The sequence below is a fragment of the Acanthochromis polyacanthus genome, chromosome 18 (genome assembly GCF_021347895.1).
Source record: "Acanthochromis polyacanthus isolate Apoly-LR-REF ecotype Palm Island chromosome 18, KAUST_Apoly_ChrSc, whole genome shotgun sequence".
NCBI lineage: Eukaryota > Metazoa > Chordata > Actinopteri > Pomacentridae > Acanthochromis > Acanthochromis polyacanthus.
Window position 1 is genome coordinate 11,040,310 of NC_067130.1, and position 14,748 is coordinate 11,055,057.

Here is a 14,748-nt window from a genome sequence, read left to right on the forward strand (position 1 = left end):
AACAGAGTCGCTTGAGGTATGCTAAAGCACATATGGACAAGCCAGCTTCATTTTGGAATAAGGTGCTGTGGACTGATGAAACTAAAATTGAGGTATTTGGTAGGGCTGGCCCGAATAGTGGTTTGTGGCCTCCGAATGTTCAGGCCCTATTAAAGACGAATATTCGGATGTCAAAATTAATATCCAGATAGTGCTGTAGCGAACGAATATTCGGATATTCGGGTCCAGCCCTAGTATTTGGACATAAGGGGTGGCATGCATGGCAGATGAAGAACACAGCATTCCAAGACAAACACTTGCTACCCACAGTAAAATCTAGTGGTGGTTCCATCATGCTGTGGAGCTGTGGGGCCAGTGCAGGTACTGACAATCTTGTTAAAGTTGAAGGTGCATGGATTCCAGTCAGTATCGACAGATTCTTGCGAACAATGTTCAAGAATTAGTGACAAAGTTGAAGTTGCACCGGGGCTGGATACTTCAACAGGACAACGACCCTAAACACTGAATCTACTCAGGCATTCATGCAGAGGAAAAAGTACAACGTTCTGGAATGGCCATCTCAGTCCCCAGACCTGAATATTATTGAAAATCTGTGGTGTGATTTAAAGCGGGCTGTCCATGCTCGGAAACCATCAAACCTGACTAAACTGGAGATGTTTTGTAAAGAAGAATGGTCAAAAATACCTTCAAACAGAATCCAGACCCTCACTGGAAGCTATAGGAAGTGTTTAGAGGCTGTTATTTCTGCAAAAGGAAGATCTACTAAACATTGTAATTTTTCTGTTGGGGTGCCCAAATTTATGCACCTGCCTACTTTTGTTTAAAAAAATTATTGCACACTTTCTGTAAATCCTATAAACTTAATTTCACTTCTCAAATATCACTGTGTTCGTCTGCTATATGATATATTGAACTGAAATTGCTGAGCCGAACAACCAGTGATTTATAAAGGAAAATCTTGAAAATGATCAGGGGTGCCCAAACGTTTGCATACCACTGTATATAAAGTTTACGAGTCAGGTAAGGCTTAGTTTCAATCATTTTTACAGAAAAAAGAACGCCAACTGTATATGGTTGAGAGATTTAGACTACACACTTTGACTGAAGGCACTCAACACTTTTTTGTGCGTAAATTATGCACCCTCTCACTTTGTTAAATGATCAACTGACATTTGCCAAATTTGTTGTGTAAATTGCAGCCAAATTTACATTGACTGCATTTTCACAGAAAATGCACCCATTAAATCCACTAGACCAAAATTAAATGAAAACCGCTGAATGATACGGCAAATGAAAAACGATAAATGACTTCTCTAGCAATAAACAATGTAACAGTGACCTGGATCAGCTAACAATGTAATAAAATGACTGTGCATGTAATTTTCTAATACTCAAGGGGTATTTATTATTAGCATGCTCTTTTACGACTGTACGGAGTATCATTAATTGTGATATAAGCTTTATTGGTGTCATAAAAAAATCCCACACCATAATTTGCTCGTATTACGTGAGGCTATTAGTAAGCTGTAAAGTGAAAATTTTTTAAAGACCTGAAAGGTTTTTCCCCTGTGCTGCTTTTAGGGCTGAAGGATGACTGAAGAGCTCAGTGTGTGCTTTATCTGAATGAACCTATAGGGGGCAACACAGACCACAGCATCTTTCTGACTCTCAGCACCAAGTGCTGTTTGCCGGCCTGAAGGTAACAGACTTCTAGCAGAAATGTGACAATACTTACAAACAATTAAACATTTTAAAGTAAATTAGTATGAGCAGTAGTATTAGACTTCCAAAGAAAGCTGGGTAACGTTGCTGAACTTAAACAGCATTGGGACTTTTGGCATCCTTCAAAAATTGTCTCGAGTCATTTCAATTTATTTTTCTTTTGCTGCAAACCTCTATTTTTATGCTATTTTTTGAGGAATTTAATAATATGGTTTGCAAGGTGGTAAATTACTGCTGAAAATAAAAAGCAGAACCACTGGAAACCACAAACTTCAATTTTAAATCCAAATTCCACTTTTTTTTTTTTTAAATTAGTGACTGGGAACAACCTTGCTGAAAGATATCTTCACATATATCAAAAAAGATGCATTTGTTTTGTGCTCTAAGTCTCAATTGGGTATCTAAATCTACTACTATAACGTCATGTTACATCTTTGTGAAAAGTGCAAGTTAATGTTTAAAATACACGCAAAACTGATGATGATAATAATTCTACAGCAGAAAGCCATCAAAACACTATCTCACTGCAGCATCTTTGTGGGTTTTTATTCACATTGTGTAGCGGAGAGCTCCAGCACAGAGTGGAAGTCAGATTTGGTGTCACCCTTGAATGTCAGCCAGCAATTTGGTTGTCCTGCCCATTCTTCCCCCTGACAGGTGGAAAGGGAACCCCATGGAAATGGGACATTGTAGGAGTGAAATTTCTTTTGAAAATCTTTTTAACAGCAACATTGTGTTAGCTTGCCTGCGGTCATCTCACTATTATCGGGGAGGATATTGTGTGTGAGCTGACTGTGAGCTATTGTTGCCATTTAAATGTGCTTCTCCATTACACTAGCAGGGAAATCTTCAATTACTATGATTAATGATGTTCAGTGAAACCTTGCTTGACATGCATGACACTTTTTAAAGCACTGATGTTGTTTATCATGTCAACATGCTTTCTTTTTTCTTTTTTGCTTTGTTTTGTTTTCAATGACAATACTGTAGCTATGGTGACAGAGCGTAAAGGTCATCGTGGTCTTCTTACTTCAAATACATTTTTTATTTTATTATAATGTAAAATACAAAACAATAACAAAGCATTTTTATTTACAAATGTACAAAATTCAAGATTATATTACATATTTTGGCTATAAACAAAAATCTTTGTTCAGAGTTACTCATTCAATACAAAAATACGAATGTCTCATATAAATTATTGCACTTTGCAGCTGCAGTGCATTGAAGATTGCCATCACCATTTAAAAAGTGAAGTGTTCACCTGATTTAAGTCAGATTGTGGAAGAGAGGTTTCCGAGAAACACACAAACAACCATATGGCACTTTTTCATTTCACCTTCTTGTCTATTTTCCTTAATCTTTGGTACCTTTTATTTAAAAAAAAAAAAAAAAAAAAAAACCTTCTTCAGAGTTACTGAGCACCATTCTGTATAAATTAACATTGTACCTGAAGTCAATGGCGTTGCAGGTGAAATGTGTATATAAATATAGATTATTCATTAATACAGTATTTTGAACAGTGTGTAGTTAACAGAGCCTACGATGACAAGTTGCTGGTAGAAGGCCTCTGGAGATGTTTCTGTTGCTCCTGGTTTCCCTGACAGAAATACATTTCCAGTTAAAAGCTGTTCGCACCTGGTCCTCCAAGTTTTGTCGGTTAAATAAGACAAATTCCAGTTTGGTCCCTTTCACAAAAGTTTACAACCCTGGCTGAGAGGTCTTGTCGAGTCACCTGCACAATGTGCGAACACAGGATCAGTCTTGAGAGAGATTCTAGGCTCTTAAAGGAGTAATGCTCTTTTTTTTTTTTTTGCCATGAACACCACAGCTTGTCTTGTTGCTTGACACCGGCTTGAAGGCAAATTATGGTTTTAAAAAATGTAGGTCGTAAGTTTGTTCAGGGTTTTGATTAACATGTACTTTTTTGTCCTGGAGCCTTCATCCATCGCCATCTTGTCTGGTCCTCCAACCGAGTCTCATAAGTGTCTCTTCATATGCAGAGCGAGGTGGTCTGACCTTGAAAAGGCCCGGTCACATTTCTGACACTGAAATGGCCGGTGGCCCGTGTGTTTCCTGTAGTGGCGAGTGAGCTCATCCGAACGTGCAAACTTCCAGCCACAGCCCTCCCAGTCGCAGTGGTAAGGCTTCTCCCCTTTGATGGAAACACAATACAGAGCAGTTAGTGCTGGCCCTGAGGTTAAAATGGCCCCAGCCTCCCCACCTCCAGGAGGAAAGAGGTCCATCCTGTCCTGCAGCTAGTGCATACAGGCCAAACCAATCAGCTCTGGGTTTGTATTTGAATAAGGATCAGTGTCAACCTGTTTCACCGCACCTGCTCAACAACTCCTCTGCCCCATCCCCCACACATCTAACCCCCATTCGTGACTCAATAATTCAGTGTGTTTGCCCATAATGTGCGACAGATGTGGTTGTTCTGGACATTTAATAAGTAGCTCTCCCAACTAGCAAAACAACTTTGAGAATACATGAGTGAAACCAGATTTAAAGGCCACCAGAAATAAATCACGCCAAAAGTACATTTAACATGCAGTTACATACCTGTGTGAGTGCGGTGATGTGCTTTGAGGTGGGAGCTCTTTGTGTAAGTTTTCCCACAGCCGACGTAGTCACAAGTGTGTGTTGCAACTCTCTTCCTCGGCCAGGAGCGTCGACCACGTTTAGGCTTTGGCTCCTCCGGCAAGCAGTCGCTGCTGGAGATCATGAGGGACTCTGTGGGGTCAAAAGACGATCATCATCTCAGTGTCTGATCATACAACCACACAGACATAGAAAATATACCAAAAAAATCAGAAATGACTGACCACTGTCATAGGGTCATTCTGCTTTTATGAATGATCAGCTTTCATAATTAGACAAGTAAAGTGATATAAAAGCTGAAGAAAAGTTTATAAATCTTCAGCTTTCTTCTGAAATATTATAAATACAAACACTGTGTAAATAGTGGCACGATCAATAGTTAGTTTTTACAGTGAAATGGAAATAAAATGTCTGTATGTGTCTGTAGCTTCGTCAACCTTTTGAATCGCTGACTTTGTGATGTATAGGACTGATATCCAAACTGTGCTCTGTGTATCTAATTGACTAAAGGACAAAATCTTTCCCAGTTTAAGTTATGATATTCACTCGTGGCTAAAGATGGCAACAAAAAGGCAAAATATCTTTAAACGAGAACAGAATGAAATGTATTCTTACCTTGGTATTGCATGGCCGATGTCTGAGGGAAGGAGCTGTAGCCCTGCGGAGAACTGTGGTGGTATCCCTGTGGAGGTAGAGGGATCTGAGAGTGCGGATGACCCAACACCTGGTGCTCCCGGCTCAGGGGATGGTCTGGGGAGAGGGAGGAGGATGAGGATAACCTGCCACCCGTCATGGATCGCCCTCCGCCGGGGAACCCGTGTAGATCCAAGTGAGCGGGGCGCTGCTGCTGGCTGCCTCGTCCCTGGGAGTTTACCCCAGTGAGGTGAAGGTCGATGGGCTGCGAGATGGTGCAGTTACTGGGGTTCTCCTGCTTTATCCGGTGGCACGCAAAGGATGGTGAGGCACGAGAAGGAGTTGGGTCTGACACGGCGCTAACGCAGCCCTTGCTCATGCTATGGCTATATTCTCCCATGTCCATTGTTGTTTTGACCACAAACTTGCCGTGGAGGCTGGTCGGGTGGAGGTACGCCGGGTCCAACTCGGGCCTCATGAGTTCTGCCACAAAGCCTCCAGAGGGCGAAACATCACTGATGTCTGGGATGGTATAGAGCAGCTCACTGGCAGTGCCCTGAGGGGAGGGAAGAGGGTATGACGAGGAGAAGGAACCAGGGGAAGGAGACAAGGCCTGAGCAGAGCTGCAGGCCATGGTGTCCTCCTGCTGTTGCTGCTGTTGTTGCTGCTGCTGTTGCTGCAGGATGGAGTTGGACAATATAAAGTCATAGTCTAAGTCCAGATCTAGCTCAGAGTCTTTCTTGGACATGCTAGGGCTTGTTGTGCTGGTGGCAGTGGGATGGTCTGGGTCAGGGCAGCTGCTTCCGGCTGGCACGCTGAATCTCTTAAGATGGGACAACTCCTCCTTCCATCTCTAGGGGGAAAGTTACAGAGGCATTAACAACTGTTCTGGTGCAATCTGCTTGTTTGTGTCATGTTCCTGTTTATGGGACACATAGGCAAGACAATCACACTTGGTTCGTCCTGTCCTATGCTGAAATTAGTGTCTGTTTTGTTTGTTTTTTTTAGAAAGGAAGACAATGGACTCAAGTTAATGAATTTCAGGACACAGGTGGAGAAACTGCCCTTAGTACTAAAGACTCTCTGGATACTGATTTGTATGATTAGCCACACGAAGTGAGAGGTCTAGGTAATTGTCAAGCCATTAGGATAATCTTGTCATCATTATGCAGCCTTTTAATGAACACATTACAAATAAAAACAATAATAATCAGACTGGGCATCAGCATGCTTCATGTGGAGCAGTGCAGTATCCCATGTGCGCTCTGTCTGCGTCCAAACCAGCTCAAGTAGCCTGTGTAAACCGGTGCACGCCCCAGCAGAGCGTGCTGTCAAGCCCTGACTGTAGTGGAATACCAACGGGAGCGACACATTGGAAAACAAACACACTGTGAATAAGCTGCACAATGTTCCCCTGATGCCCCCTGACTATTGCGCACGACGAGAAGAAGAAAGGCTACTCACTAAATTGGCACTTCCAGTGGGTTTACTCTTGACAGTGGGGCCGCTGGCAAACGTGGAAATTGATGGAAGTAGAGTCCCACCTAATGCCATCTCGACGTCATTTGGAGGCTGCCTGAAATTGAACAGAAAATATCGTAAATCCGTGCGCAGAGCTCCGAGCGCAGCCTGGTACAGTCCATGAGCAGAGATGCGAATCGGTCAAAAATGTTGCGAAAAAAGTTTCTCAGGATCCACACCTCATCTGTTACAATGTGTATGAGGAGTCGTCCTCGCTATATTCTTCTTAAGACTGCTGTGTTTGTTTTTTTCCTTCTCTTATTTTTGGTTAAATATCCCCGGGTTTAAAGTTTCTGCTCCGCGCACTTTGGTTCCAAGTCATGCCGCCGCTCACTGGCGCACCGGGAGGAGCAGCCGGACCGACCGATTCTTTGTAAACTCAGGAGCAGAGGACAGAGAGGCGACGAGCAGGGGAATCCCTCCCGCCTGTTGCCATGCAAGAAACCGGTGTCTGAACTGAGAGCACCCCGGCACTACCCTTTAAGGCTGGGAAACGCCTTCCTGCGTCGCCTAGCAACAAGCCGAAAACACCAGCGAGGGGGGATGCGGTGGGGAGAGAGAGGGAGGTAGAGAGAGGTTTGTTTGTATTCATAGCAACAGCACCTATCCTTACTGCTGTTAGTCCTGTGAAAACGTGGGTAAAGAAACGCATCTTTCTGGTTGAAACGCACCACCTGACGCGGGAATACTGATCTGTTCTGTTTCATTACGTCTGCGGGCTGACACGGAGTCTTACCTGGAGCCCAACCAGCTCCACCTTTACCTGTAGCATTAGCTGCCTAAAACACAGGGAAACTACAGCGTAATTAAGTTAAATCATCCATTCATTCATTTTCTATACACTGTTTTTTTTCCAGTGGACCGTCTGCCACAGCTGACTTACGCTCTGAAAAGGACAAATTTATTTAAATTGTACGTAAAACCAACCTGATTTAACCAAAGTGCTGCACGTCATCAGACAGCAGCACAAATATGTACAAAAAGCAAGACAGGGCGAAGACTGGCAACATTCATTTGTAAGACTCAATAAAATACTCACAAACTCAGTTTCAACATATAAGATGCTATAATATTGACACCAGTAAGAGCAACCAAAAGCAATTGAAAACAAAACATGTACATGCTGAGATTTTTTATTTTAAAAGTCAATGGAGTAGAAACATTTAAATGCAATAGAAAGGCTAAATCAAAAATTTAAAGATGCTACTGGAAACAGTTTGATCTTACCCTCACCCAGCAGATTGGACAGTGGAACAGTTTTAACATAAAGTTGTTCTGGGATCTAACAGGTCTGGAGACAAAGTAGGGGGTGGAGAAACTCTACTATGTACTCAGATTAAAGGGAACTTCACATCAGTTCTGTATCTAAAAGGTATCCAGTGCAGAGGTGCTTGTACAGGAGCACTGCTTTTTTTAAATTTTTTATCAAACGTTAGAATTATTCATCAACAGAGCAAACTTGTATTTTCACAGATTTATCAAACAGTTGATATTCATTGATCATTGCTCGTGGATTATCAAGTGACCACTGGAGCTTTTAAGTTACTCACACTCAGGTTTAATTGTACAGTACCTACTATGCAACACTTAAATCCTGTTCTCCTTTCTATAGTTGTTTTTTATAGTTTGCGTATTATTTAAGTATGGCTACATTTTATGGTTTTCACTATAAATTTATTCAGCTTAAAGACGTATGTTCCACAGCTGCAGTCAAAATGTGACTTAACTGCACTTTAGTTGTTTAATTAGTTCAACGTCATTTTACGAGTGGCAAACATGAAGAAGTCGCTCAGTTCAGTTAAACGAACTTCAGAAAACAAATTTAAGCTAACAAAATGAAATAACTAGTCATACATGGCGCTTACAGCCAGACTTGTTTTCTACCAATAATTTCTAAGTTTAAAGAGTTTCCTCTTCATTTAGCATTAAGAACGTACAACCTCAGCTGTTGTACAAAGATAACGTGTGAGACTGTTGCAGGTTAAAGTGAGATAAGTGGTAAGTCTAATTCAGGACTAACCTTTTTCATGCTTTGAACTGTTTTGATTATTCTGAAAGAAACAAGCATAACTTACTTGAACATACATAAAAGATGCAAAGCCAGTTTACATTATGTCTATTTTCTACAAATGCTGCAAAAACAAGAGTCTCTGGAGAGTTTCAACTCTCTCACTATGCATCCTGGGAGGTTTGCTCACGTACTAGTTTTGTGTTTTATAAACTTAATTAAGAACTCTTAGGCCTTCATTCATTCAACTTGTCATTTCAGTCAAAATGCCTCAAGTTATACACAGCTAGATTTATTGTTTTTAAACTGTAAAGTGGTCTGAAAGTAAAAACTTGACATCTTCGCTTCAGTCAACCCTTACATTTACATTCAGTAGACTAGAAAAGATGAGATGATTTGACTACATTTCTTTATGTTGATTTGCCAGAGTGGTATCATATAGGAAAATATGCAAAGTGTTGTGGGTAGGTTCATGTGTAATACATCACTGGATTGCAGTTGGAGGTAACCCCTTACAACACAAGCACTCGCTATAAAGCACCATTACATTTTTTTCTTTTATACCATAATGTTATAATATAATATTATTATTTCTCTTACAGTGAGTGAAACATTCAATTATGCAGGCAGTATGAGAAAAATAGCTACATTATAGCAATAGACATGTACATAATCTATGTATAGCAGACATACTGGAGCCTACATATGGTAACTTTACACAGCCAGAATTTTCAATGATAATTGGTGTCCAACATGCTTCTGTCTTCATGCAAAAGCCACACTAGTATGTTGTATTGAATTTTTCTGCCAAAGGCCTAAAACACTCTGCCTCTGGCTTCTGTTTGTTGCAGTTCTACTGCTAGGATTTTTAAAAACAGTGTTTTATAGCACATATTCCCAGTTAAGGTTGCCTTTAGTCACCAGTCTTTATTGGCTTCCTTTGCTGTCACACTCATGACCCCAACAAACATGAAAAATATACACAATAGCATGGCAATGAAAATCCTGTATGGGGATAAACTTACTTTACCTGGGAACATTAAAAGGTACTGCTCAGTGCTGAGTTTGAACTGGGTTCTGGCAGTGTTTGCACAGAGCTAGCGAGCTAACACAGACCTCTCTATCCAACATAATTAGACACATTGACTCGAGAGTTCAGTGCGAGAGCAAACAAAGCACTCGCCGCTGATCCTGCTGCATCAGGATCTTGTCTGTTAGGCATGTCAACAAACATGCCGTCATTTCAACAGGACACGTTCACTGTAAAAGTCTGCCTGTGTCTTCATTCAAGGTTTGAAACTGCATGAATGCACAGAGCTTTGGTTGGCAAACAGAACTGGTGGGAAATATATGGACTATAATGACTCAGGAACTTTGTAAACACAAAGTGTATCCTGCTGGGCGACTATTGTTTGATGTATTACCAGTAGGACACGTAATATGAATCCAAATGGTAATATGTGCATTGCCTTAAATTACTTCTTCACAAGTGTGGTGAGAAGAAATGGCTTGAAACCAACTGTGTTTTCACTACATCTCTTGTCCTTGAAACCCTGCTTCCTACAGCAGGTAGGAAGACAATGGGAGCTATGTCATTATAGCCATATTCTTTATGATGGGACATAATGGTTTTGAAAGTGATCCTGAAAACAAAGGCCTGACTTTGACAGCTGAGGTGCTTTGCATCGCCGTAATGACAGGCAGAGGAGAAATAGAGAAAAGAAATAAAGGAAGGGAAGATGACACCGCTGTATGCTGTGTTCTTTTCTTGACACAATGAAGTCATGGTGATTTAGTAACTCACACCAAACCCTTGTATAGAATATGTTAGTGCAACACTTACAGCATCAACCAGATGCAGTGCTGAGCAGACGAAAGGGAAGTCTGCAATACTCTGCCCACGATGAATCACTTCAAGTGCAATACAGTTACAGATATTATGTTAAAGGCAAGGATGACATAAGAAATGGATGTGGCGAGACTGAGGTAATGTTATTGTATCAGCAAGGACGACTGAGTGCTAAATGAGTATCTGAGAGGTGTAACATTTTCCTCTAATTAACTTCAACAAGTGTCCTGATAATCCTGCTGTCTGCGGTTATCGACTTAGATAAAGTGTGGGTGTCGTGACATGTGCCTGAAGATGCACCGTTCAAACAATTATTGTTTTAAAGGTGAGCTCAGGTGTTGTTCTTGGCTGTGCTGAGAGTTTCAACTGATCTGACATTTAACATTGTCAAAACAATAATGGCACAACTGATGTAATGTGTGGTTGTTTGAATATTTGAAAAGAAATAAACAGTTTTACGGTCCAGTAACACATATGAGAACACTGATACTAAATTGTGCGAATAACAGCTAACTGAACAGCACCACCGTTGAGTTTTCTGGATTTTCCCCCTTATTGTTTCCACTGGTGTCCCTCAGTCAAGTTCCCCCTCCTGGAAAGCATCCAAGTGAATATGAGTATCAGCGGATCATAACTCCTGATATTGAGGTTTTCAGCGCACTCTTCCAGATGCTGTTCAGTAATTAAAAAATAGTTTTCATTCTTTCCTTAATTCTTGAAAGCTGAGTCAAGCTTAGCTGATTCTCAGTGCTGCTCTTTCCTCCATTTCGTTGAACATTAATGTTAATACAATTATATATGTAGGGACTTTCTGTCTGTTTTGTCACCCAGTGCAAGGCCCAAAGACAAAACGAAGTTCAGGTGACTTTTGGACTATTTACTTTTGAGCAGCACCAGCAACAAAGCACCGACTGTAGGTCTAATTGAATTATTTCCTCCGTCACTGCAGTTTGTAATGCTTAAACAGCTATGTTTTGAGTTTAAGGACATACTTCACCATTGTAGAAAGAATTAGGAGACTTCTCTGGCTTTGTATGGAAAAAAATACAGTTAGAAAAACTGTTTCCAATAAAATGTGTCATTTCACCTAATGTTCCCCTATTTAACTTATTCATTTTGGCTTAATATTTCACAACAAAATCTGTTCAAAGATCATGAACTGATCTTTGGGCATGTCAAATTTATAGAAAAAAAGCAACAACAATGATCATTTGTTTTGTCTGACCTGCAGTCCAAAAGCAAAAGATATGCAAGTGACGTAAAAGAAAGTAGACCAGTAGGTTCTCACAATTTGGAAACTGAAGGCAGTGACTGTTTGGCACTTTTGATTGAAAAACTGATCAATTAATCGAAAATAAAGTGAGCGATTAAAACCCTGTCAATTAATAAATCAGTTGATTGACTAAAAGGTAATATAACCAGACACATCCAAGTGATTTACATGAAAATTAATACATTTTTACATAGTTATGTAATATAGTAACCAACCATGGCTCAGGTAGTAGAGCAAAACCCCTCCATGTGCCAGAATGTCCTTGGGTAAGACACTGAACCCCAAATTGCTGGTAATAGTAGGTGAGCACCTTGCATGGCTGCTTTGCTACTGCTGCGGTGTGAATGGGTGAATGAGAAACACATTGTAAAGCACTTTGTAGAACTTAGATCGAGTTAAAAAGGCATCATACATGTGTGGATAATTTAACCTTTAATATGACATCACTTTATTGCGTTTGTCCATTTGCAGTTGTTTTTGTCAGGTATTTGAAAATCCTGATTTAATCTGACTGGTTAGTTTGTAATAGTTAAAAATTTATGGATAAATACAGATTTGGTGTTAAGAGTAGCACACCTGTTACGGTGATCCAGACATTCACCAGCAAGCAGCGCCTCGAACATAATTCATCGCAGTGGTGGAAATTAGCTCTGGACACTTCTAAAACCAAATAGTTCTGTATTTGTTTTCCTGTTAACAGATGGGCTTGGCTGACAGTTATGATGTGTGATGGTATGCACATGGATGGGGTCCGAGTTAGTGGGGTTGTTTTTTATACTTTGGACGATCCCAGCCAAGCCTCTATAGCCGGACAAAGCTGCGGCGAGGTTGGGATGCAACCCGACCAAGAGGGAGCTTTCATCACATCGTATAATTTAGTGGTGGGCTTCCACTGGTGTAAGAAAATGTGGTTGAGGTACGGGGTGGTGGTCGTGGTCATGTCGCAAGGCTCATGTAAAGCGAAATGGGGTTTTCGAAGAGGGAGCAGTGAGAGAGAGAGGGGAGAAGTTAGCAAGAAACAGACTGCGAGGGAGGAGAGAGCTCCTGCCGGGCGGCAAGCTGTCCAGCCTTTGCCTGCCCTGGGATTCCTCAGCAGCCTTAAATATGCCAGTTATTTTTAACCGGCGACGTAACAGAGCCCAGCGCCGGCCCCCTCTGTTACAATATTTCCTTTCTGTCAGGAGGGGAAATGGAGGGGAGCCACACTTCCTGGTCACATGGTGCAGTCCAGGCAGCCGAATGAGAGACATACGAAGGGGGGAAGTGGGGGAGAGAGAGGGAGAGGGTTGGCTGCTTCACGCTCACACCAGCCCACACACTCACTCAGCGCCTCCTTTCTCCAAAGTTTAACCCCCTCAGCCGGCCAGATGAGGCGTCACACGAGGCGCTGCGTTTTAATCAGATGCTCAGACGTCAGAGGCCTAAAAGGGCCGGAGTGGTGATTGGTGCTCCGGAGCTGCGGAGGAAATGAGAGTGTGGGTACAGCACATCGCAGACGGAGGGGTGGGAGGAGGGCCCCGTGACGTCAGGCCAGGGACCCACCAGGATTAGAAGCCTCTAAAAAGAAAAGGCCTGGGACTGGGCTGCCAGAGCTGGAGAAAATGTGTTTCTCTGTCTGTCTGACATGGGAGAATCAGGGACTTACCATGAGCTCACCTTGTTGACATACAGAGAACTTGGGCTGCTTCACGTCTCAATCCGAAAAAGTTAAATCAGTACCAGCCTCTCATCACGCACCGCAGTGTTTGACAGATTTCTATTGTTTCTCATCCACAGCAGAAACATACCAGTCAAACAGACACACACACATAATATGCCTGCTTTGATTTATTTTATATGCACATAAAGTATTCTATTGCTTGTCTAATGTACACATCAAAATATGGCTATTTTTTACATTTATAAATGCACAAGTAAAAGTTTAACTTAAGCTTTCTATGTCAAAGTAGCCCAAATAGTTTTGTCCGTTAATTTTCTTCAGGTCATGGCGGCACCTCTGGGTCATTCCAGATGTTCCTCCACCCAGCAACATTTTCCAGTTCCTCCTGGGGAATCCCAGGTCAGATGAGATATACCATTCCCCCAGCAAATTCTGGGTCTAATTCGGGGTCTCCTCCCAGTTTCAAATGCCTGAACTACCTCGGTTGGCTCCTTTTGACATCAAGGAAGCGACTTTACTTTGAGCTCCCTCCAGATGTCCAAGTTGCTTACCCCATATCTAAAGCTGAGTCCAGCCACCCTCGAGGAAACACGCTTTGTCCACTTTTATCCGAAATGTCATTCTCTCGGTCACTGCCATTCTAGCCCTCACTTATGGTGAAGACTGGAATGTAGATTGCCTGGTAAATCTAGAGCCTTGTCTTCTGGCTCAGCTCCCTCTTCACCACGACGGTCCAGTACGACGCCCGCATTACTGCAGATGCTGCACCAATCTGTCTGTCCAGCTCATGCTCCATTTTCCTGTCTGTTGTGAGAAAATAACAAGAAATTTTAGCTCTATCTCTTGGGGAAGCAAGCCACCCCCAACCAAGAGAGAGCAATCCACTGGTTTCCATTAGAGAACTATGATCTTGGTGGTGACAATGCCATGGATATATATATATATATATGGGAATAAAACAATAATAACACTTACCAGATATCATAATAACATTCTAAATAAGTGTTGTATTGATGGGTACAAGTTAAAGTTAGTTACCCAGTGTAGTATTGTTTCTAAACCAACCCAAACTTAGTACATTTAATGTCTGAAGCACTTAAATTGGTTTGCTGGGAGTAAAGGTTGAGATAAGCTGTGATTGACAGGGAAAGAAGGATTCACATTTAGGAATGAAAGAGATGTTTGAACCCTGTGATGAAATAAAGTGCAAATCAAGGCAATTCCTGTGGGAAATGGTGTTCTTGAACCCACATGATATCACACTTAAGCATAATGCTTTTGTAATGCCTGATGGATTTGCTGTGTGTAGGGTTTAGGAACGGAAAAATTATCAAAGGATTGCGAAATTCTATTGATTGTTATGAGCTGAATGTCAATGCAAGTTTTTGTGTGACTTATTGTCCATGGTTGAGCACTCTGCATAAACAAAGCAATGTTCATAATAAAGTAGAGTCTAAAGAGTCTAGACAACCTAATGTAAA

The 14,748-nt window shown here is 41.6% G+C and overlaps 1 protein-coding gene across 1 annotated transcript; it reads right to left on the reverse strand.

Moving 5' to 3' along the window:
• Window positions 1-2,743: 2,743 nt before the first annotated feature.
• On the reverse strand, window positions 2,744-6,971 carry klf4 (Kruppel-like factor 4). The gene is made up of 5 exons (XM_022203865.2): window positions 6,657-6,971; window positions 6,421-6,532; window positions 4,939-5,809; window positions 4,285-4,455; window positions 2,744-3,877 (listed from the first exon to the last, which is right to left on the reverse strand). Exons 1-5 carry the CDS (start codon window positions 6,659-6,661, stop codon window positions 3,702-3,704), a joined length of 1,335 nt encoding a protein of 444 aa, XP_022059557.2. The 5' UTR covers window positions 6,662-6,971; the 3' UTR covers window positions 2,744-3,701.
• Between the last annotated feature and the right edge of the window lie 7,777 nt (window positions 6,972-14,748).

Excerpts from the sequence above, each read along its gene's own strand:
- klf4 (XM_022203865.2), bottom strand. Across the intron at positions 5,810-6,420 it reads CCACTGGAAGTGCCAATTTA|AGATGGAAGGAGGAGTTGTC; the intron begins GTGAGTAGCCTT and ends CTTTCCCCCTAG. Across the intron at positions 4,456-4,938 it reads ATCGGCCATGCAATACCAAG|AGTCCCTCATGATCTCCAGC; the intron begins GTAAGAATACAT and ends TTGACCCCACAG.